Source organism: Tachysurus fulvidraco, chromosome 2, assembly GCF_022655615.1.
Source record: "Tachysurus fulvidraco isolate hzauxx_2018 chromosome 2, HZAU_PFXX_2.0, whole genome shotgun sequence".
Classification (NCBI taxonomy): Eukaryota; Metazoa; Chordata; class Actinopteri; order Siluriformes; family Bagridae; genus Tachysurus; species Tachysurus fulvidraco.
Genome location: NC_062519.1, coordinates 26,304,697 through 26,329,980, shown reverse-complemented (window position 1 = coordinate 26,329,980; position 25,284 = coordinate 26,304,697). Strand labels below are relative to the sequence as shown.

At 38.7% G+C, this 25,284-nt stretch overlaps 1 protein-coding gene and 1 long non-coding RNA gene across 3 annotated transcripts; both read right to left on the bottom strand.

The window, feature by feature from the left end:
* Positions 1-1,720: 1,720 nt before the first annotated feature.
* Positions 1,721-13,289, bottom strand: LOC113657865. The gene is made up of 3 exons (XR_003444253.2): positions 12,877-13,289; positions 2,888-2,999; positions 1,721-1,753 (listed from the first exon to the last, which is right to left on the bottom strand). It is a non-coding gene; the product is annotated as an uncharacterized LOC113657865 (long non-coding RNA).
* Positions 13,290-14,764: 1,475 nt separating this feature from the next.
* Positions 14,765-25,242, bottom strand: tdrd5 (tudor domain containing 5). 2 transcript variants are annotated; one of them, XM_047810431.1, is made up of 17 exons: positions 25,077-25,233; positions 24,265-24,501; positions 23,569-24,033; positions 23,265-23,407; positions 22,683-22,766; positions 22,550-22,606; positions 22,119-22,275; positions 20,612-20,754; positions 20,113-20,324; positions 19,647-19,856; positions 19,439-19,505; positions 18,631-18,828; positions 17,762-17,914; positions 17,285-17,368; positions 17,067-17,207; positions 15,916-16,068; positions 14,765-15,086 (listed from the first exon to the last, which is right to left on the bottom strand). In XM_047810431.1, the coding sequence occupies exons 1-16, from the start codon at positions 25,144-25,146 to the stop codon at positions 15,940-15,942; spliced, it is 2,550 nt and encodes an 849-aa protein (XP_047666387.1). In that variant the 5' UTR covers positions 25,147-25,233; the 3' UTR covers positions 14,765-15,086; positions 15,916-15,939. The 2 variants fall into 2 exon arrangements, with proteins under 2 accessions (XP_047666387.1, XP_047666388.1); XM_047810432.1 differs by lacking the exon at positions 18,631-18,828 and having other exon boundaries at positions 25,077-25,242.
* Between the last annotated feature and the right edge of the window lie 42 nt (positions 25,243-25,284).

Sequence of the window (25,284 nt, the reverse complement as noted above, 5' to 3'; positions counted from 1 at the left end):
GGGTCGACGGAACCTGCCGAACCGACCGGGTCGGCGGAACCGACCGGGTCGACGGAACCTGCCGAACCGACCGGGTCGACGGAACCTGCCGAACCGACCGGGTCGAAGGAACCGGCCGAGCCGACGGAACCAGCCGAATCGGCCGGGTCGACCGAAATGACTGTCGGAGAACGCGGTCGACATCATGACACCCAAACTACCTGAACTCTCTGCCTGGCCTGAACCTATGCATGTTTCTGTTTTCCTGTGTTTTGCTTCGCTGGACTTGCCAGCCCTTCTACCTCCTGTCCCTGTTCACAGGCCCAGAGCACCACCCTGGCTGCCAACTCCGTTCTGGTCTCTGGCTCCGCCTCCAGCACCACCCTGGTCTCCGGTCCTGCTCTGGTCTCTGGCTCCGCCTCCAGCACCACCCTGGTCTCCGGTCCTGCTCTGGTCTCTGGCTCCGCCTCCAGCACCACCCTGGTCTCCGGTCCTGCTCTGGTCTCTGGCTCCGTCTCCAGCACCACCCTGGTCCCCGGTCCTGCTCTGGTCTCTGGCTCCGCCTCCAGCACCACCCTGGTCGCCGGTCCTGCTCTGGTCTCTGGCTCCTCCTCCAGCACCACCCTGGTCGCCGGTCCTGCTCTGGTCTCTGGCTCCTCCTCCGGCACCGCCCTGGTCTCCGGTCCTGCTCTGGTCTCTGGCTCCGCCTCCAGCACCACCCTGGTCCCCGGTCCTGCTCTGGTCTCTGGCTCCGCCTCCAGCACCACCCTGGTCGCCGGTCCTGCTCTGGTCTCTGGCTCCTCCTCCGGCACCGCCCTGGTCTCCGGTCCTGCTCTGGTCTCTGGCTCTGCCTCCAGCTCCGCCCCGGCCTCCTGCTCGGCTGGCGCCGCCCCGGCCTCCTGCTCGGCTGGCGCCGCCCCGGCCTCCTGCTCGGCTGGCGCCGCCCCGGCCTCCTGCTCGGCTGGCGCCACCACTACACGAACCCGACCCGCCCTCCCACCCTGGTTGCGCCTTCGCTCCACCCGCCTGAACTGGGTTTTGTGGACTTGGGAGCGTCTGGAAGCCGCTCGTAGGGGGGGGGGGGGCTCTGTAATGCGTCTGTCTGTGTTTTCCCCTTGTTTCTGTCTGCCGTCTCTCCCTGGTATTAATTGTTTTGCTCGCCCACTCATTGCTCACCATGGACACTAATCACATTCCATCTCTTCCCCAGGTGTCTTGTCTTTGTCTCTAATCGTCTCTGCTTTGTTATTGGCTCCTGTCCACTATATCTACTCTGTCTGTTCACTTCCCGGTTGTTGGTCGTTGCGTGTTTGTTTGTGCTTGTATTTGGTCTGTGTCGTTCTCTGTTCCTGTTCAGTGTCCCGATCTGTTTTGCCTGCCTACTGTTTGTTTGTGTTTTGTTTATTAAATCCTTAAAACTGCACTTGGATCCTCAATCGCCTCTGTCTCACCGTGTCACACCGTGACAATTATATTATAAACAACATTTTTTTAGTTAATCTTTATAAAGAACTTGATCATTTGGATTTAGGTGTGCTGGATTATAAACTACTGACATTCCATAAATAGACAAAAATAGACATTATTTATATTATTCTTTGAGTATTTTGTTACTTGGGGTCTCAGTGAATTTGTGAATAAATGCAGTATAATGCTCACTTGGAGTCGGCAGTAGCAGAGGACTACAATGATACACAGTAGTATCACCGTTGCGAGTATTCCTCCAGTTATGACAACAGTTCCCGCTGTCATTCGACCAGATCTCCATCAAACCCTGAGAACAAGCAGAAGCACAGAATAAGCAAATTCCTCTTGACTAATATTTTTAGAAAGCAAGGAACATCACTGAACAGTTTCACAATGCAACATTGAAATTTAAACTATTCTTATTTGAGACTGCAGAAGATAAACCAAAATAATGATGAGAAATCCAGTGATAAGAAATCCAGAGATCTTATTGAACATGTGATTGGCAACTGTTTGTTGTGTCCTAACATAAAAGAGCCAAGCTTGAACCTGATTATGTAGGTCAGGCTGTTTACATTTGCATATTAAGACTCTGCATTCCCTGATGAAGATAAAGGTTTAGGTGTTGTTATGGTTCTTTAAATAGATTAAAAAAGGCCTTCTAAACAAGCATAGTGATTAAGCAGGGTTTTAATTGCCAAGCTTTCATGATAACTGGACATTGATCTTAGTTTCCTCTTATTGTTTATTTGGTAATGGTTGGTGTGGGATTTGGTTTTAGTTACTACAGGTCTTGGTCTTGGTACTTATTGGTCTTGGTTTTATTGTTCAAGGTCTTGTTTAGTATAATGTTTCATTTGGTATTAGTCTTAAATATAGTAGATTATGTTTTATAATTGATCTGAGGTGGTACATATATCAGAGGTATGCAGTATCGGTGTAGGTTCTGGTGGTTTCTTTGTCTGTTGGTCTTGACAGAGTCTTGATCATGGTTTCAGCTAGTATAGGTCTTGGTGTCAGTTGGTTTAGGTTGTATGGGTCTGTATGGGTTGGTATAGGTCTTGGTCTTGGTCTTGGTCTTGGAAAGTATCTTTCTTGCTCTTGGAATGTCTTGGTCATGTTTTGGTTCCAGTTAGTACATTTCTAGGTCTTGTATGGAGTAGAAAAGCTGAGAGTAAAATAAGTCACTAGATGGCACTTTACAACCATGTGTATATATAAATGCTTATTTTACACTTTAATAAATCATGGTTTGTGTAGCCTTTCATTAGGTAAAAAGCTATAACGAATTCATTAACAGAAATGAATGCTCTCCGTTACAGAGGGTTGTAACTAAGGTAAATATTAAAAACTTATTATTTAAATATTAAAACTTTTCCCAGATACATCAAAGTTTATCCATGTGCAACTCAATGCAAAAGACAATGAATATCCGACTAACCCTTCTGTAGGATAAAAAACTAAAATCTGTTAGGGTGCCTGCTCCATGCTGCCTGGATCCAACACGTAATCATCCAATTTGCTGCTTCCTGTTTGTGCTCCCTGGTCGGTCTCTATAGCAACAAAATCAAATCTGAGCAGATCATATTAACCCAGTCCATAGTGGCATATATGTCAATGCTGCTGTAGCTGCAATTAGACAGGCGGTCATACACACATATAATTTGATTCATGCACCTAATCAATATGTTTTTCAGCAGTCAGGATTTAGCTGGACAGATGGACAACTGGATCAATAGACAGAAATGGTTTAGGAAAGAAGTAGAGAGAAAGACAGCGTGCTGATGCTTGTGTCCTCTGACTTCTCCTCTGTCTGACGTGTGGTGAGTGTGCTGACAGAGGAAGTGTTTGGTCAAGCAGCTTGGCTGAATTGAGTTTGACCAGGAGTGCAGATTTGATTAAAAAGCTGGCATGATGAAGTGCAATCATGCAGCTGGACGAAAATAATGAAGGTTCACAGCAGGAAGAGAGAGAAAAAGAGAGTGGAAGACAGAAATACTGGAGGCCAGGCACACCTGCTCATTTCTCTCCCCACATTGATCCTATACTCATGCTGTGGGAGAAATAATTGCATCTCATTCATCAGCATGTAGAAAAGAAGAGAGATATTTTCCTGATCTCTGCCTCATCCTACACACCAGCTGTCTCACCAAAACAGCTTCAAACTATTCCACTGTACATTACTTTTTCATCTTAAATAAAATGTAGTCAATCAGCCATGTTTAGGGTCTGAAATCCTAAACCCATTCAACTCAAATGACAATTAGTAAAATAATTTGAACATAACAAAAAAAAATGAAACAGGACTATAGTGAAAACACACCGATTAAAATGGAAAACTGCGGTACATCAAAATAAATCACTTCAAATAATTCTGCTTCTAAATTTGGGTCACATCTCCTACCAGTCTCTGATGCTGAATGGTACCGAATGACATCCTGAGATACAGATCGATTTTGACTTGATTTGACACTGTGGTTTCCACATAAATAGGTCTAAACAGGATAAAACAACATGAAGCCTAGATACTCCCTCGGAATTAAAGATGGAGAATATGTTCAGTAGTATGAGAGAACATCTCATCATGGTTTGATTAATAACCTAGGCTTAGAGTGTACGATAAACTGTTAAACTTATCAAAATTAGCCTCAAAACTAAAGAAACAAACTTTGGATAAAAATTCTTGTCTATTTTCTGAACATGTCTTGGATGTTTGATTAAATTTTTTGTAAGGGTAAAATTGTGTTAGTGTAAATATTCAATGAGCCAATACTACACATTATACACTGTTCCATCTGAGATGAAGCAGTAATCTAAAATGTCTACACCACCTGAAAATGTGAAACTGAAATCTGGAACAAGGGAGTTGATATATAACCTGAACGGTTTTTAAAATTCTGCTCACACAGCATAGCAAGTGGATGGCTGTTCAAGCCTCTCACCACTGCTGAGCCCAGATTAGAGCAACAGAGAAAATGCAGGATTCTGGCACAGCCTTCATTCTCCTTTATTGCCTAAAGTATGGTAGTGCTGTAGTGCTGATAAGACTTCCTGCAGCTGTGATGCCTAACGCAGGCATCTGCGTCAACGGAGACAATTAACTCCTTTTCAGCTAAGAGTGCTGAGCCAGCTGGTCTACTTCATTCGAAAATTTAAGAATTTATATAGTCACTCAAGACACATTGGGAATTTAAAACAACTAAAAACTTTCCAAAATGACAAGTTCTATTTACACATCAATGGAAAAACAATTTTATAATTTTATAATTAAATAGAAAGTAGATAGTCCTCAACAGAATGCAGTACTTTTTCAGGAGAATGTTTTTTTTTTTTGCAAAGTGACTAAATCACATTTTGAGTTTATCTTCAGCAAATGCTGACTCACACATGAAAGTGACCCATGACTCACTTCATGACTGTTCCCCGAAACCATATTACTTATAAACTAATCAACAATTAAAGTTACATTACATTGCAATGTGAAAACTTAATTTTTGTTTATTGTCTCTTTGCTATCTGAAAATGTAATCCTGAATGACACAATAATGACACAATTATTTTTTATTTCTTACAGATTTAATTTTATTATTATTATTTATTACTAATATTTATTATTATTATTATTATTATTATTATTATTATTATTATTATTATTATTATTATTATTATTATTATTATGGCTTCTTAACTATCCAACAGTCAGACTGCGCTTGAAGAATTACCAGCCAATCCTAGCATTGACAGACAATTAATCCTAGTCCAAGAGATTTGGCAGAATAGTCAGCAAGTAGAAATGTAGCTGTGCAAGTCATCACTTTACACTTCACCAGTAAGGTTCAGACTAATTTGCTATTAGTGAATAGATATGAAGCTCTTGAAGATCAGATAATCATATGAAAAGATTCAGGTATGGACCAAATGTTCTGATGAAAAAAGGGAATAAATCATTCTTTGAAAAACGTTTTTTTTTTTTTAATTGAAATGGATCCATGGTTGTTAAGTAAAACATCATGACTTCAGTCACTCACTGAGTCTGACCAGCTCAAAATATACCGAAATACACAACATCTAAAGCAACACCATTGAATTTTTTTAAAGTTAATTATTGGAAAATAAGTCACATTTCAGTATAATATTAGTCAATCTCAACCAGTGTAGGAAATGCTGTGGCACTTGTTAAAGATACACATCAGGATGTACGTTAAGCATCGGGTGATAGAACAGATAGCTAGTATACCTACAGTAGCTAGGTCTTGAGAAAAAAACCCTTAAAAATAGTAGCCACAATCTGTGTGTATAAGTAACTTGTACACAGGCTTGTAAATGCATATATAAACTAGAACTTGATGATGTGCTTGAAAGAAAATCAAGAGAATTAAAACAAATGGTTCTGATCAGTAAATTTAATCATATAATATAGGTGTAAGCCAACAGAAAGGTTTTTCCTCTGTTATAGCTTTTACTTTTATCGTACCTGGTGATTATGTACATCATTTCAGTTGCCAGAAGTAGGATGTTTCTTCAGCTGTGCCAAATCCTGCCTCCTCTTCCTCATCTGTTCTGTCGCTTCTGGGCAAACAGCCATCTAATCGCTCACATTCTGTCTATCCTCATTATGTCATCCTTCTCTCTCCCAATCCCCTGGCTGTCCTTTTGTTTTTTCTTATCTACCACAGCTTCCTCTCTTGTACAAGAGTCCATTTCCTTCTGTCTAGCCCTAATGAGTACCTTTCTCTGGCTAAGGAGCTCTTTAAGCATGCTTGCTCTCCATGTTTGGAACATTTTAAAGATAAATAATAATAGCTTCCATAATTACAGGCTGTACTCACAAGCAGTAGCAAACAATAATCCAACATGTGAGAACAACAATGAGGGCTATTTAAAGATAATTAGAAAACACTACAGAATAATCGGATGCACCCTGCCACCCAGAACTAACCATCATGTGGATTTATTTCTATTCTTAGTGGTGCTGGACATTTATTTTTCCACCAGGAACATTTGCAGATGTTCGGTGTACATTTTCTGCTATACAGTCTGTGTTCGACTGTATTTGTTAATAAGCATAATCCTTCTAAACCCATGTAAAACAGGATTTCTTTCCATATCTGTTCTAACCTTCAAATCTGTTCCTGCATATTTTATGTATTTGCCAAGAAAATCAAAAGAGTGAGCTATTCTTATTCTGGGGGAACAACAGACTTATACACACTGATGAGCAGTACTTAAGGAACCTCTTCGAACAGGAACAGGCATGAAATATTAATCTCCAGTGCAAGACAGAAAATGACTTCTAGCTCTCATTAATGCAGTCATTCTCAACATTTGTTTAGAATGTGACCCAATTTTAAGGTTGCAGCGGTTGACAAAAATCTGCTTCTCAATCCCAAAATCGAGATCCTACAGTATGTATGAGTTCTTGTTTAAAGAAAAACTACATTTTCCATTACCCCAAATATAGCCTATTGCTTGCTCCATAGTTTTGCACTATAGCTATAGAGTCTGATTACTTAAGCTAGCAAATATTGGAATCACTCTCCTTAAATCAATAGCATAAATATCTTCCTCAAATTACATCTAGATTGATAATGCAGTTTACAACACAGTGGCACGTATTGTTGTCTATTAAAATAAAAAATAAGTAAATCGAGTAAATAACTCTCTGGGAGTTTTGAAGGTGTTTGAAATACCTTTTTGACTTATAACAACAGCTCTCTCCAGCTGGCAGGTCAGCAGTGGTGGTCAAGTCACTGTCCATCTTGCCTTGGCTTTAGTTTCCAACAAGATGTTATGAACAGGATGTTCATATCCCAAATCCTGTGCCTCGGGACTTCTTTAAGGTTCCTGACAGACTGATCAGGAAACCCTGTGCAGCCCACCTCCACCCTAAACAGCCAGGCTTGCAGGCTTTTTCTCTGCACCCCTCAACCCAGTCTTTATATTTAGAGAATTTCCTTTCTGCTGCTTCCTGACAGCCATCATTCCTTGAACAGTGAGCTTCACATGACAGAATCTGTTTTTTTGGTCATATGGATATCAACTTAGTATTAAAACCTGTTTCCGAGGTCCACCCTGAGTTGTCATTACAGGGCTGACTGCTGGAGACTTTGTGAAGTCCTCTAGAATTGGGGTCTTTCTCCTTTAATGGCACAGGCTTTGGTTTGTCTAAGCTTTTCAATTTGTGTTTCCTTCACCCCCTTTATTATGTGGTAGCTATTACGACAGTGGTGATCCCTGAACATGCCTTGTTTTACAGTTTGAGAAAATGTGTTCCCAGTGCAAGTTCCCTGTTTAAGTCGACTAAGGCTCGGAGGTCGACTTACTGTAGCAGGAAAAGTCTTCTGAACTTCCAACAGATCTTGTAATCTTGCCTGTTGATGGGCACCTTAAAGCACAAGTACTACAGCTCTTGCCTATCCTCCTTCTTCCTCCACGTTCCTCACGTCAACCTGTATCCTAGCTCTCCACATCACTGTCTTCACTCATTGGAGGAAGTGGATCATCTCTAGTACAAGTCTTCCTATTTGGGTTTCTGATCAATTTCAGTGGCCCTTAAATGTGCTGCAGTAGATCACCATCTGTTCATCAGTCAGATCAGTTGTTAGCTACTTAAACAGCTTTCAAGCTTACAGTATGTTACACAAACAAAACAACAAACATTAGACACCAAAATTTTAAGTGCTCTCTGGTTTTGTTTCTCTGCTTTTTATTTATTTTTTTTCACTTTCTCACCACTCACTATTTTATTTGACCCTTTGGCTTGATTTTATTTGACATTTTGAGCTTATTTAAAAGGAACCAAAGTTGACTTTTGAATAGTACAACAAATGAATACTTCAGCACTAAAACTAAAGGCTATCCTCCGTCACAAGCATGTTGCAAGGTTTATTTCTACATGCCTGAATTTCAGCTGGCATTCCCCTGAGCAAACATTAATCACAATATATGATTCTGTGCCAAGAAAAATGGTACATTAAATGTATGTGTGTAGCTTTCCCAAAAATCCTCATGCTTGAATAAAGCACTGTTATGAATACAGATAAAAAGAGCTGAACTGCAACTGCTGGTGATATTCCTGGCTAAAATACAATGTACAGAATGGTAATAAGATGCTTAAACCAATTAACATCATTTATATAGCTTTGGGGGCCTTGAAAAAAAATAATGGTCATCAAATCAAGTGATTCATGATGATGTGACCTGATTGAGAAACATGAAAATAGTAATACCAGGATAGAATCCCCTGGAAAGTGATCAATTGTTTCTTTGCAGTTTTAATCTAGAAAAGCAAATATATTCTGGGACATCATCCCTTCTGGACAACTGTAGTTGGGCTTATTAATAAAACAACAAAAGCTGATTAATACAGAAATCCTTAGATAACTATTTAGGCAGTTAAGCCAGTATTAGTGGAGGGAATAAACATATCCATCTTTTATGAATACTCTCGAAAGCTGCCAAAAAGAACATTACTATTAAATGGCTCCAGAAAGTACAGGCAATTTCAGGCATAGATGCAGACAGTAAAGGAGATTTATGTGATGGAAAAGATAACACTCTTTTAAAACCTTCAAAGGAATACGTTTATGGAGAAATTCACACCATTCATGCAAGAACTAAGGGAGGACTGAGAATAACTGCCTGAGGACTGAGAAATATTCAAGCTGGTTAATATTAGATATTTCTTTTTTTTCTCAAGAGCCCATCCAGAGTTGTTGCTCCAGTACCTTTCCTTTATTTGTTGGTTTGTTTCTTTTTTTGTTGAATAAGATAAGACTTTCACTTGTGAACATATAAGTTAGGCAAAAAGTAATGTATTTTAAAAACACTGGGGAAAAATAGGTTTAAAATAATATTAATAACTACTTGTGATCTATCCTGATGCCACACTGAATCTGTGTGGATTCTCATCACATGGACAGCTCACGGCTGTTGAGGATGGCCCCATGTGGACTATCTGGAGATATATGGCACTGCTGTGTATAGTACCACTTGGAGAATTATATTTATATATTGCTGAAAAGCTCCTGGTTACACAATTTCTCTTGACTATATACAGCTGTAGAAAGGAAAAAAATTAATCTGGTGTCATCCAGATGAAGATGAGTTCTCTTTTGAATCTGGTTCTTCTCAAGGATTCCTCATGTCATTTCTTGTCCCTGTTCCCTCTGGTTTTTGTAAGGGATAAATATAAATTTAAACTTCTTATTTTTGTTGAGATTTGTATATTTCAATGTTAAAAATGCTAAATAAATAAATAGAAATTTAGAATGCAGTGTAGTTTATTTATTGTCATATGGTTGTATATTGTGTTAATAAAATAGGATTAAATGACTGACTGTTTTTTTTTTTTTTTACCTCAGGGAGCTTAATGTGTGTATGAATTACTATAAAAAATGCATTCTGCTTTCCTGTAAATACATTTGTAAAAATATACAATAACCCAAGAAGGATACCATTAAGATGTAATCACATAAGGTTTTATGATGCACTGTAGCTACCATATCTACACTACAGAACATTAAGGCACAGTATAGTTATATTCTGCAACTAAAACCACTCATTAATAATTTTGCTGAAAGTGCTCTCAATCTCGTCTCTCACTCAGTGGCGTAAAGTGCACGAGCGCACAGATCACAAAAAGTCACAGCTCCTCCTCCTCCATCTCATAGGATCCATCTGTGTATATCTTGAGGGGCAATAATACTCCAGCACAGCATGGATCACAGGATTTATAGCTGTTCTGCATGAGCTTCCCAGCCCAAGGACAAAGCTGCATCCAGTCTCGCATATCTGACAACCTCAGAGCACTCCCGGCTTCCTTATTCAGCACTTCCTGTGTCATTCTGTTTATTGACAGTGGTTATGGAGGGCTGCAGATTGAATAGCTGCATTCAATGATGTGCGGAGATGTTATGCTTGCTTGATCTTCACTATGCAGTGGTTTTTCATGATTTACTGGATTTGAGCTCTAATTATATTACCGTACTCATAAAAAGCCATAAAAAGCTCAATGCGGAAAGGCGACTTCAGTGTAACAGTCATGTTTGTTTAAAAATGCAGCCTGATGGACTTACTGTGTGTTGGCACCATAACACATATTACATAATTCACGTATACACATCCTGCTTTGCAACTGGTGAGTGGGCCAGAAAGCATCATGAGGCATCACCCCGTTGGTTCTTTACATTGATCTCGCAGAGTTTATTGTTTTCCCTGCTCAAACACATACACATATACACACTGACCCAGGAAAGAGCCTGGTTAGCTGAATCAATGAATCGTATTTATTACAGAAGGGTAAACAACAGCACGCAGGACTGTTCCAACATCAGGGATGGGAATCAGTGGATTATTCATTGCTAATGGTTCCTTTAGGACCATGTTGAATGGTTCCTTTAGGACCATGTTGACTTTGCATAATTATCACTGACACCACTTGTAGAAACATCTTCACATAATTAATGAAGGAATGAATTCATTTTCAGATCTAATTCCATTTCAGTCGGTTCTGCTCCACTGTAATTGTGGATAGAATGGCGGAAAGTCTTGTAATATTTAAAACCATTTTCACAGCACACGATGCATTACAAAATTTAAGTCTTGCATAATGAAAAAATGACAAGCATTTTTAGATTCAACATTTATGAAACTATTAAATATTTGATGAAATAAAAGTAAATGATAGATGCACTTGTTACAATGAGTGACAATAGAATCATCAGTTATTCAGAGCCTTTCCCTGAAATACTGGAAGTGAGGAGAAAATACTGTGCCGTGCACACACACACACACACACATGCACAGTCATTCAACCTAGGGGCAATTTATTGTTGCCAATCAATGTATGTTTTTGGACAGTGGGTGGAAACCAAAGAACCTGGAAGAAACCCATACAGTCTCAGGGAGAACATGCAAAACTCCATACAAACTTTAATCTGAATTTAGCATATATATATATATATATATATATATATATATATATATATATATATATATATATATATATATATATATATATATATATATATACACCAATATAAAATGCGATAGACAATATATTTGTTTCATATTTGGGAAGAACTATACTGCATATAGTATATACCTCTTATAAGAGGAGGTTTTTGGATGTAATTAAATGACAGCACACACGTAGTTCTGCTATTCTGAGGAAGACACTGCTTCTGGAGTAGCAAGCACATGAGCTTTCAAGCATTAAAATCCTGGTTTTCAATAATTCAACTAGCATTCCTGCAACAATATTCTTCCATCATTGAGAGATCTCAGCCAGGTATTCGGACACAGAGTGATCAGCCATCTTTCTCACAAAGCTCTCTGTCGTCCATGTTCACCCGAAAGAACAAGAACAGTGGACCATAAAGATCAGGTCCAGTGAATCGAAGTGAATAAAAATAGACTTAATTTAAAGTCAGGTTCAGCTGGAGGTTAATATCTAATAATAGTGAGGGATTGAAAAATGGTCGTAAGAAAGCCAGGAGCCTGTTTTTTACATTTGAGCCCTGCATTAGTTAGCTATATGATTTACAAGAATGCGGTGATTTGTGAAAACTCGTATATATGAAACTCTCTAAAACATATCTCCCTCATCAACATGATCACAAGATGGAATAAAATCACTTTATAAATATGTGTGTGTGTGTGTGTGTGTGTGTGTGTGTGTGTGTGTGTGTGTGTGTGTGTGTGTGTGTGTGTGTGTATGTATATGTATTTGACACAAATATCAGTCCACAAATATCAGTCAGTCATGGTATATTGTGTGTACTCAAAACCACAGACTAGCCTTCATCAACCTCAAATCTAAACAGAATCTGTTTGCACTACATAAAAAATACAGAGGAAAAAAACACATTTGAAAGCAACAAGGAAAGGATAGATACTTGTTCAGCACAGACCAAAAAGCAAGCATAGCAGAAAAATGAGACTGCTTGAGATATTACTTCACTGTCATTCACTGTCATCACCTGAACAGGTGAAAATAACTCAAATCAATGCTATAATCAATGACGTACCTTCCTTAGTCCGTACTGTGTTAGTCGGTACATTATGCCTAACCTGATTAGACATTATTACTTCATTAGCCACTTGTACTTATCCATTGCTTATTAAAATCACTATGATCATCCAAGCCAGTTAATAAATGTACATTTATAATATTTAGTATCATAAAAACCGTCAGAAGTGAATATTAAATGAGGAAAACATACAGCTTTTCACTTTTATATACAATGTTTATCATTTCAATGCCTATACTCATATAAATCATGAGAGTAAAGCGCATTTAAATTCACTTGGATTAAAAAAACAGCAATATGTGTATAGCAAACGCAGAGTTTGCTGCTAGAATCATTGTTGTATTATTTTTACTTATTTTTTTTAATACAGGTATAAATTGTAGGATTGAAGACATACCTGTGTCTAAAGTCTTTGTTTCACCATGGAGGCGATATGGATCCAGGACCAGGGACAGCAACCGGGCTGACACACAACTCACACACACTCACACACACGTCCACGATACACGATACACTACTGGATCTAAACGCATGGAAACATGAACTTCACACGTTTATCATTCTTCATCTGTTGATGTGTCGGTTTGTTGATGATGTGTCTCCTCTGTGCGGCTGTGTGACCGCTCGGGTATCGCAGGGGTTTAATACGGGACGTGTGTCCGCTGGATACAGTATGAACCCATCGGAGCTGCTACACGTTCACACCGGCTCTTAAAGTCACCACAACTTCTTTTTAAAGATGACTTGCTTTCTGTATTAAATAATAAATCGCCTGGGGTTGCAGTTCCACAGATAAAATGACGCCAGAAGACAAATAAAGCACAAACCTAAAGGGGTTTACTCTCTGCAAGAAATGCAGATTTTTTTTTAGATGCAAAGTGAAACGCCCCCAAAACCAAACGCCCCGCCCCTTTTCTCATGTAAATCCTTTCTGATGGACTTTAAAACTCTTCATTTACATTCAGTAAGTGGTCAGTGCTGCAGTAGATCTGGAGCCTGTCCTGGGAACACTGGAAGGGTGCATTAACATCAGACAAGACACCAGTGTAATCAGTGTGCACTTAGAATAAAATCAAATGATGCGAATTTATTGCTTGTTTCATAAATTTCCAGCATTTGAGATCTTATAATAAAACCTTTGACATGTTAATGAAAGGTATCATGTTCCAGTGGTCAGGAAAGCACCAAGCACTGTATCCCAGATACCTATTTATACATCTCATATGAAACAATGTCACCAAGATGAATGACTTGAGCATCAATCTCCTGGTACATTCGCACATTTCCGCCAATACCAAACCAAAGGGGACTATGCTAGCTCGTAAACTCTTGAATGTAGCCTCGTTCCTCACTGATACTTACTCCACATTAAGTACGCTGAAGACTTTAGACAGTGTTCTCCAACACAGTCACAAAAGATTAACAGAGAGAATGTCTTTTAATGTTCATCCCTGCAGCATAGTACCAGAGACATGAACTTACATTAATGCAAGATCATTATGGCCAAACACTGTACTACAATACTTTATGTTGGGTTTTGCTTTAATTTCTCACTGGCCTGTGGAAACATTATGTTATTGGATATTTATAAAGTGGATTGTGCATGGGACAATCACACACAGGGTTTCATACATGTTCAAATTTTGTGAACTCCTTAACAGAAGAGAAAATACACAGACAGTATGTTGACTCAAACCTAAAAGGCCAGGCCTGCTGTGTGCATCATGAAAACAGGTCCATTAAAATCCCATTAAAAGCAATAATTGGCTAAATGAGTACGATTCAGTACAGGAGGCACTGGTTAAGTTGGCTAAAGACTAAAATTGCTGACCAGAGCCCTCAGCTGGGCTGTTGGTCTGTTTCTAATAGAGTTATGGATGTAGCTGGATTATTGACATGCTGCTTGGGCAATTTAATCTCCCTATGGTGCTCAGAGAAGCAGAGTTCCTTTTACAGTGAACATTATGTAAAAGTGAATATTACAAAAACAGAAGAACATACAGTAGATGAACATTTTTTTATCCTGATACCAGAGCTCATAAAAAATATAGATAATTAACACAACCCACACTCTGAGCATGGAAGGATGAGCAATTTGTAGCTGGATTTTGATTCACTCAGTCCACATTATTCGTTAATGCATTCCAAATAAGGAATCTGCTGAATATTTTTGAGTGCAGGCAGGACGCAACATGGAAATAAAAAAAAACCCTGATATTTGTACTTCCTCTTTTAGTCTCTATCTGATTCTCCAGAGAAGGAAATGACAACAATGCACAACAATGTACATGCAACTTAAAACAGAGAAACTTTAATTAAAACATCAATTCAGAATTTTCAATAATTTTAGGTCACAAACAACATTCCACGTCTGTCATTATTATTTCAAAATTTGTTGCCAATAACAAAAAAGTGAACCTACATTCAACATAAAACAAACACTGACATTTTTCAGAAATACATCAGCAAAACACATCAGTAGATGCAGCCGGTTTGTTTAAACTTCTTTCTTTGCTGGGTCCGGCTGCCATGCGGGCTGAGGGTCCTAGGATGAGAGGGGATGTGTGGCCAAGAAAGAGAGCTTCCTGAGCCCGACTGTCTCCAGAGCTGAACAGAAAACATCAGAGAGCTCGATGGTTAGGTATGGAACAATTCAGCACACATATGAGGACAAAAAAATAGATAAATTAAAATAAAAAAGATTTTATTATTTAAAACTAACACAGCAAGCACACAAACTAAGGCGATACATAAAAGGTCTTAACCATCCGATCTGGACATCAGAAATGTTCATGCTGGGAATTTCAGGGAGATGCATTACACAATTAAAACTCAGATGATGTTCTAAAAATACATAAAAATCTTGTGGAACACTTCGTACAGCAATTTGACCATATCAAAAGCATAAAATTAAATATACTGCAAAGAATCTTAAACATTACAGAACCATACTAACAAATTAGAATGTTAAATATTAACTTTTTTTAATGCATTACACTTCTATTTTTAATTATTAGACTCGGTTATCTGGAGTCTCCCTGTGAATGAGCTGTTTCTATATAAACTCTATAAAATGTAAATAAATTAAACAAAAACAAAAATTCAACAGCCAAGTGGTATAGCTATGAAATTAATCACAAACGCCTTTATTACTAGTGCTACTTCTGTATTGCTGTAGTGTATTTGGGGTTTTAAACACTTTTCATTTACTGCTCACTTTATTAGACACACCAACTAAGTTAACTTGTCACCTTGTACAGCTCAAATTTGTATGGTTTGTGTTTTAATTGTCTACAAACTTACGCTTGAAGCAGGATGATCGAAGGATGTCTCTCTAGCAAACTAAAAAGAATTTGCTAGGAGACAACACAAGTGCAAACCGAACTCTACATGACACATTGGATTAGTGTGTGGAGTGTAACTAACTGTGCTGTACCTGTGTGGTCTCTGCAGCTGGGGATCAGGCCTGAAGTTTGATCTTGGAGTGTGTGTGCAGGGACGATGCAGGCTTCTGTGTGTGATTACTGTCAAAAACAGCCTTTGTTTCTAGGTCCGGTTTAATGAATGGAACAGGTGACAGCAATGCAGTCTGCATGACAAAATGGTAACATTTGCAACATGATTAAGAAATGGTTCAGCACAGTTCCATTACCCGAGTGGCTACATTAAACTCTGAGTGGTAACATAATTGGTTATGAGATATTTGGCTCATATACTTGGAATAGACAAGAGAAGCACGTTCCTTTTCAACGATTCATCAGACAAGCTTAATGCCCTTTTTAATTAACGATTAACTGGGACTGCGTCCTGAGGGACAGGGCGTTACTTACAATGCGTGACTGTGAGTTGAGAAGTAGACGCTAATTCAAACCCAGCCAAAACAAACCTCTCTGAAGAATCAGACAGCATTAAACACTTAGAGGACGTAAACCCTGTGTCTGAAGAGGAGATGACGGAGGACATAGCAAGACAAATGACGAATCCATGTAAGGATTGCATTTAACGTTAAGTATTTGATTGTATTTGAGTCTGTAATTTATAAAAAGTAAACAACACCCAATTCACCCGAACCAGGCAGGTTCGCCATAATTCTAAACCGTGTTGAAAAAATAAAGTAATTGCATTTACTTTGTCCTAAACATGTTTTTTTAATGTCCTTTCGAATAGATTTTCTTTCTCAAGTGACGCTGCCTCTGCAAAGATCTTCAAACAGGAATTCATTATACTGTATATGACCACCACACAGGGTACAACATGTAATATGCACACCCTACTTGGTGTACTAGACTCTTAATAAAACACGATTTGTGATTAAGCCACAGTGCAAGTGATTCAAATTCAAGTGCCTTTTGGAATGTAGCTAATATCATATCACATTTGGGTATATACTTTGTTTTGTATTTGATTTGCATTTTTTTTTAATAGGTAAAAGATTATCATGTGAAAATACACTGAGATAGATTTTTTCTTCTAGATTCATTTATGTAGACCAGAAGTTCGAAGAATCATATTCCCAAATTGAAGTGATTTGAACACAGTCTGCACTCACCATCAGAGAAATGTGCTATAGATGAAGGTTACACTTACTTTTGCACTCTCCCCTTTGCCATTCTGAAGACGGTTTGACTCCTCATCTACACTGGCCATGTTTGTCCATCCCTCATCCCAGTTAAGAAAACATTCTGGATCATTTTTCAGCAGTGACTCGAATGGGATAGAATTTTCACTCTGGATTAAGAAAAATGTAACATGAGCTTGTAAATACAGCACGTGTGTAAGATCAGTGGGATTTTGTTGTTCCTAACCTGATCCACATCAATGAATTCCAGTTCAGGAAGATCCAGAAAAGCCATTTCTTGCTGTTGGTTCTCTTGAGCACCTGTCAAATGCTGGCAGATAAACATGCTCATATGAGGTGTAGATTAGTACTAAATAACAAACATGGCCTACTGATTGCATACCAGGAAAATAAACATCAGAAAATGCGTTAAATACATTTGAGAACAGATCAATACAAGTGATACTTTTGAGGCGCAGTGGGATCTTTGACTGACAGGTGATGTATGGGTCCTAAAAACAGATTGGACTGCCATCCAATACTGCGTCCCTCTAATTCCCCACTTTACTGTCTCAGCAGAAAGAGGCTGGCTGCATGCCTCTGGACCTGAGGGCATGAGTAATTTACAAAGAGCCAGGAACCAACTGGCCCGGTGCCCAGTGCTCCTTCCAGAGGACATTCAATATATTAAGTAATGGTCACTACAATAAACTAGCAAATTTACCTGACTGAGTACTGTGGAGACATCTGGCTGAAGATGTGTAAGGTTTTGTCCATTTCTGACACTAGAAGATGTCACTGCTGTGAAATGTTCCTTTACTTCCTCCAGTTGGCTGTCACCGATGTAAAGAGTCACAGGGTTAAACTGCTCTAACACCTAAACACCATAGAGAACAATATAGAGATTAACAGCAATAAAAATATTTATCATCATCATATTTACCATCATCTTTGATTGGAAGCACATTTTATGTAAAACATTCCAACTGCTTTACAGAAAAAGGTTTAAATATGTATTTGGTTCACACAGAAGGTACTGGAAATGAATCTCTGAGACAGAGAATCCCTGACTCCAGACAGCCAGAAAAATTTGAAGTCATTTCCACATACTGAATTGCTTTGCTTTGTAAAAACGTTGGCTAATAAATGGCAGTAAATGCCAAGATTAGATTGTAGTCTGTTGCCTGTTATTTAAGGAAGCCAAGTTAGGAGTTCTGTAGTATAATTTCATTATCTGTTTAATTCCATTTTATTTATATTTATAAAATGACAAGTTCAAGAGTTCTATAGCAGTATTATTCAACTGAAACACTTAATTTAAAAAAAGGGCATTTATTTGGAACTATTTCTTAAGTAAGGATAAGTTTCTTAATAAGTTCTTAAGTTTATATCTCTCATTGATCGGTGAAGAAAAGACTGATTTATCAATAAATAAGATGGTTATCTTATTGTTATCTGCAGTCCTTATTGCAAAATAGAAAAATAATAATACATAGGAGGACTTAAATAAGTATGGTTTCAGACTGGATTTTAAAAGATAGAGCTCAGTTAACTGCTAATATACTAAAAACATGAGTTTGCCAGATTTCTGACCGGTGTATTATCGGTGGCACAGGCTACGGCATGACCCTCAGCCTGAAGTGCGCTATGGATGTAGATGTCTTCCTCAGTGTTAGTGTCACACAAGAAAAGCAGCAGGAAGTCGTGTCGGTAGCTGTGAACGACAGCCACCAGGGTGCGTTTATGGCACATCGTCTGGAACAAGCTGGTGGCTTCTTTAGACCAAAAAGTCTACGATGAACCAAAACAAAGCATAAAAACGGATGTGATGACACTGTGGTATGGCACTATCTTGCAAACTGTAGGAGTGCTAACCATGAAAGTTATGAGTAACCTTCAATATAGAGTCTGAACTCTATTCAAATATACATTTTGTATTTAATTCAGTTTGGTAGTTTCGCCATGGAACTAGGTATGGAATAATGCTGACGGGGAGTCTGCAGGACTAGTTAGGAAGCAAGATAATACATCTCTTCCCACAACAATTATATATTTCTACTTCAAGTCAAGTCAAGTAACTTGTGTCATTTCAACCATAAATAGCTGACGCAGTACACAGTGAAATGAGACAACGTTTCTCCAGGACCAGGGTGCTATATATAATAAAAACAGAGCTACAGTTTTTCAGAGCTAAATTATTCCTAGCCACAAAGTGAATCTGTGCAACCTGGTGCAAACAGTGCAAGACATGCATGAAAAACATGCCTCAAACTGACATTATTCGAACCAAACATTCTTGGGGTACGGATAATTGAGGCTAATTCAACATGGCCTAGCTTCTCTACCTGAAAACAACTGAAAATAAAAATGTATATCTGGTTCTGTGGTGTTATAATACTACCTTAACTGGCCTCACTCCAACAAGTACAGATGGAACAGCTTGTGCTGGAAGCTCAGCATAACATGACCTACAGTAAAATGAATTCGAGCAAATTATGCCTGGCATCATGTTTGAAACACAAAACTTTCTTGTTTGTAAAACATGTAATCCTGTATTGTAAAAAAAAAAATTGTTAAAAAAGTAGGTTACTGCCTTCAGGAATACTGACTTCAGGAATTTCAGCTTGTTTCTGTTGACAACACTGAGGTCTCCAAAGTCTGCGTAGTACACTTCTACCTCTGTGGCACTGAGGAGACGGTGGATCACCACCCGGTAGAACCACATGTCACTTGGGGCCACACAGCACACCTGTCCAGGTCGCACATACGCATCTGGGAGCTGGTAGCGTTCAGCCACCTCTGGGCAGAAATAACAGCTCCTATATACGAACGCATTCTGTCAGAAAACTAAAAGCTGCTTCCCAAAATCACTTATCAGTAATTAGTCATATTTATTCAACCCTACTGTACTAAAGGTGGTAGCATAATCATTTTGAGAACTGAATGAGATAATTTGTTATGGTCAAAAGGCGAAAACATTACAAGCATTAAAGCCTATTTATTATTATTTAATTAATTAATTTAATTAATACCCTTGTCCTAAAGCCTTGCTATCAATTCAAAATAAAAAATAACCTCATTTCAATCATCATGTTCTCAAGGATGCGGTGGTCTTCAACAGATCGGATATAAAAGTGGCTGGGTGACTCGATCCTCTCCACCACGACAGGCACCAGATCCCTGTATCTCCTGCAAGTGGGAGGCTTCAGCTTCTGGCACCGCAGTGCATCTAGAGGAACAACAGAGCCCCGAGTGCTCAGAACAGTTACTGGGAAAATGTTCCCTGTCTGACAACAAAAACAAAAGACATTCACAAAGAAAAACATTACTAACAAAACTATAAAGCAAGCTTTCATACAGCCGAGCGTTTCATATTGATTGTGAATTGTTATTTATAGTATTGGCCTTTACAATATCGATATAAAAAAATTGCCTCACTATGCAAATGAGCCCTTTAACAGATGCCTAAACATTTTAAATTTATTTGTATATTTGTATAATGTATCATTTTATTGTTTGTACAGTATGTAGCAATAAGATCACCACGGTACTTGAACCAAACACTAAAATGCACCTGATGGATGATCCTGTTGGTGATTTTGAACTCAGAGTTGGAGTCTAAAGACTCCGTGGACTCTCCTCTATCATCCTGACACTCCCAGGCCGTCTCACTGCAGCTGAAGTAGTGTCCCTCTGTTGAAGGGTTCATAGACACAGCTGGAAAATATACATCAGTCACATGTAGCACAGAGTCATTAGTACTGGGTGGTAAATTATCTTCTTGGGTTTTACTAGTTTATTCAGTATTAGTGACGCAGACAAAACAAAACGTACAAAACTAAATACCTTGTCACTCTCAGATCCTAGTGAAACTTTATAAAAACCTACAGATAATACACTGTTTTAACAAATATGAAAGTTTTTATATACAAGTAATATGCAAATTATTCTACGAGACCATCTAGTGACTTCTAGCAACTTTTTTGAGCATATTTTAGCAACTTTCCTCAGCAAAGTTCTGACAGCACTGTGTGCATCTATTCCCTGGTTAAATATTAGGGAATTTAAAATGAGGTATTTTACAAACAAATGCTACAAAACAGCACCTTCGAAAAGGTTGCGTGACTATGTACATTCTCTGATCATTTTAATAGGAACTCCTTATTCTACTCCTGCTTATTCATGCAGTAATACAGCCAAGAGCTTCAGGTCATTTTTCACATCAAACATCAGAAGGGCATGACATAGCTGGTGATGCCAGATAAGCTTGTCGGAGTATTTCAGAAACCTCCTTGGATTTTCATAAGCAACAGTCTATAGCAGCGGTGTCCAATCTTATCCTGAAAGGGCCGGTGTGGGTGCAGGTTTTCATTCCGACCAAGCAGAAGCCACACCAGAGTCTACAACTGATTAAACAGGTGGAATCAGGTGTGGCTTCGGCTTGGTCGGAATGAAAACCTGCACCCACACCAGCCCTTTGTGGATAAGATTGGACACGCTGGTCTTAAGAGTTTACGCAGAATGGTTACCTAAAAAAAAACAAACACTCAGTGAGCAGCAGATCTACCGGAGTAAACAGCTTATTGATAAGAGGTGTCAGAGTAGAATTGCCAGAATGGAAGTCAATAGTATAGGAATAGGGAGTCTATAGTAATTTAAATAACCAATCTGTGACACGAAAGGCATCTCAAAATCAGGTTCCATTCAAGTCAGCCAAGAATCTGAGTCTACGGTGGACACAGGAAGTCACCTGTGCTCTTTTACCAATGTTGAATTGTCCAAATACATAGAGAAGCTTTTGCATAAACTGTATCTACATGATTTTGTGCGCTGTGCTGCTGCCACATCATTGACTGATTGGGTAATCACTTGCATGACCAGGAAATAAGTGTTCCTAATGAATGTGTTACTGATTCTTAATGTACAAAGCAATATTATTATATACATAATTAATACTGATATATCATGCCTGAAATTCTGCTCAATATTGTAATCTGCTTTGAGATACAGCCTGGTTTAGACTGTGTCAAATAAATAGCCCACTCAGCCCACTCAGAAGGAGTATGAAGGAGGTAGAGTACCTGGTTGGACATGTGGTTTGAGTACCATGATGTGTATGCCCTCTGCTCCATCCACAGTGCTTGGCTGCACACAGAACTTGTCGCTGAGCGTTTCAAACATCTCAGTGACACTCAGGAAGCCACACTGAGCCACAGGCAAGTCCTCGCCATACGTTTTCTTAAAGTCGGGAAAAACAGTAAACATCTTGGTATATGACAAAAAGAAAATCATATTTATACCTGGTATTAAGAGTAGCAAGAGGTAAACTGATAAACTACAAGTATGTCACAGAGATGTGATGATTTCAGTGAAACCACAAAGTGATACGGAAAAACTGTTGAAAAAATATATATCACAATACCTGCAATATATTAAAAAGTACATTATTTTATGATATTAATGATTCTATTGCCCAGCACTACATCTCATTTTATACTCTAGTATGAATTACCTTGTACTCTGTAGGAAGTTTGTGAATGGCTATGCCTTGAGTGTGCTTAGCAACAACCTGAAAAGGTGTGCATAAAAAAATGTTATGCAATAATTATTCTTTTTATAGAGTTCACTTAATTTCACAGACTAACCTTTCGAAGCTTGTCCTTTAGTTCCTGACTGACCGTGCCTGCTTCTGAATTTTCAAGAATTCTCTTCCTTAACTCTCTCTCAAGCTGCCACATAAAACCAAGTTAATTTATTAAATATTTGGGAGCGCAGCGTTAAATCTTTGAGGTCAATGTGAATGCATTTAAAATAACGTACATCAACTATATCAAAGAAAAGACGTATTTGATAAACGTGACTAAATATGGAAAACCATCACTACTGTTTTTAAATACAGTGGCCCTTATTCATCAAATAAGTAAAGTCAAGACAACTGGAAATGATGTATAAACATTCTATCAAACAACTGTAAAAATCATACACATTGTTTATGTAAAATATACTGAGCCAGTATAAGGTATTCAATTAGAGCACATGAATCAAAGGAAAATCAGAAGGTATGAAGAAATGTCAATGAAAGCCAGAAGTCAAAGGCCAGAAACAATGTGTTTCAAACTGCAATGCTAAAACAGGAGATTGTGTACTTTAACCAATGTAACCAAGAGTCTAATAAAATAAAGGTGGCCCTGCTCTATAAAGAGAAAGAAATGAAGAATGAAATTAACCTTTGCAACAGACTTTTCAAAGGACTTTTCTTTCATTTCAATTGTGGCATGTTCAATTTCCTGTACTCTGCTGGCTGAAGTCTGTTTGGATTTCTGCTGGCCTTCAGGCTGAACTTGGCTGAACAGTGCTGTTTCTTGCAGGACTTTTACAGAAACAAATAATTATTAACAATGCTGTTGCACCTATTTCAGTTATATTATTTTACATGTTACAATGACCCATGCAACACACAAACACACACACAGTTTTTACCATATAATACAATGATATAACACAAAACTGCTAACCAGACTCAGAGCTCACCTGAGCTAGTGGACACTCTGGATATTCCTGCAGACTGTTTAGGGAGTGCAGCTGTACTACTGAGCTTCCGTTTCACTTGTGTGATTTCAGTCTTTAGTATCAGCTGTGACCCCATGCGGGTCTGCTTTACTGTGATCATGTCCGAGGTAGCAGCCAGCATCTCGGCGATGGAGTAAAAACCATAGTGCATGACATTGAGAGGCTTTCCAAAGTGGATTGCATAGCACCTCTCCAGGTCAGAGAGCCTTACGGGCCCGTGTGCAAGTAACTGCCTGAGCTGTGATCGCAGCGGAGCATGGACTGCAGGGGGAGCGTGGCCTCGACGAGCTAAGAAAAATGAGTGCTTGTGATGGGAATGTGATGAAAACAGACCCGTGTAGCCACTTTTCGGCTTGGGCTTATGCTTGTGGTTCCGCTGCTTGGAGACAAGCTCTTCAATGCCTCTTGTGGTCTCATTCCCAATTGCTAGAAGCAAGAAAAACACAAGCAAGGACGATTTCTTTTTACTTTTTGATCTGACTCAATCACAAAAGAAGTAACAGTGACAAGCAAATTTGGGACAGCAGAAAAAATGCAATATAGAATCATCAAAATATTGGAGTTTGTTTCATGTTGTTTGGTGTAGAGCCATAATAACGAACTACTATCAGACGTTTCAGTATATGCTGGGAGGCTCAGAACAGAGACAGATATTACCTTTTAACACTATAGTACCATCGAGGTTAAAGTCAAAGTGCACGGCATCAGGCATTTCCTTAACCATGTCCAGCACCGAGTGAAAACCAAGGGCCCTAAGAGGAATAGGGTGGCCCAGCATGTTCTGGTAGTCCTTCCTGAGCTGTTCTGGAGAAAGGCCATGCTTGGAGGAAATTAGGAGTGAGCGTACATCCTTCTTCACTCTTAAAAGAAGCTTCTCAGTATCCATAATCACACCTGATATTAAAGACAGAGAGGATGTTAGACAGTCAGGGCGTTATGAGTATTAATTCTCAAGGTCCATTTCTTATTTAAACTTCAAGACGTTTTCCTTTTTTCTTTTTTTGTTTTTAAACTTCATCTCATCTTTGTTATAATGACATTTAAACGAAAAAGACAGGCTGGCACCTGCCCTGTCATCCTTCGAATGTTAGCTACTGGAACTAACCGAGTAAATTAAGTGATTCATTAGCGTCCAATTATACTGTTAGATGTTCTAAAACTATACAATACATACATACATACTGTACAATTACCTGGGAAGCAAAACAATTCAAGTTTGTTTTACACGCAAGTCGAAAGTCGAAATTTAGCAGCTAGCTAACATCGAAATTTAGCAGCTAGCTAACGTCGAAACTTTCTCTATAAGCCTGTTAGTTAACTTAAATAAATTTAAATTTTGAAGAACTTTTACCCCTTAAACTCGTTTCCCGAAGGTCCTCACAATCTGATACTCAAGCATTCAAAAAATCCGTGTGTTTTTTTAATGATATGTTTTCCAATACTAGCGGTGTAAACTTTGATTCGCCCACCTACAGAAAAGTCCGACCAGGATTGAGTCACTGCACTGGGGACAATAACCCGCATGGCAATAAGCATCATTATACCTAAGATTTTAATTGTCACCTAAAAAGCTCATTAATAAATGAATCGGGTGGACGGCTTTGTAATTGCATTTCTCATTGAAAACTAGGGGCAGATGTTTACTTAGACACTAATAACAGTAAAGTGCTCCATCAG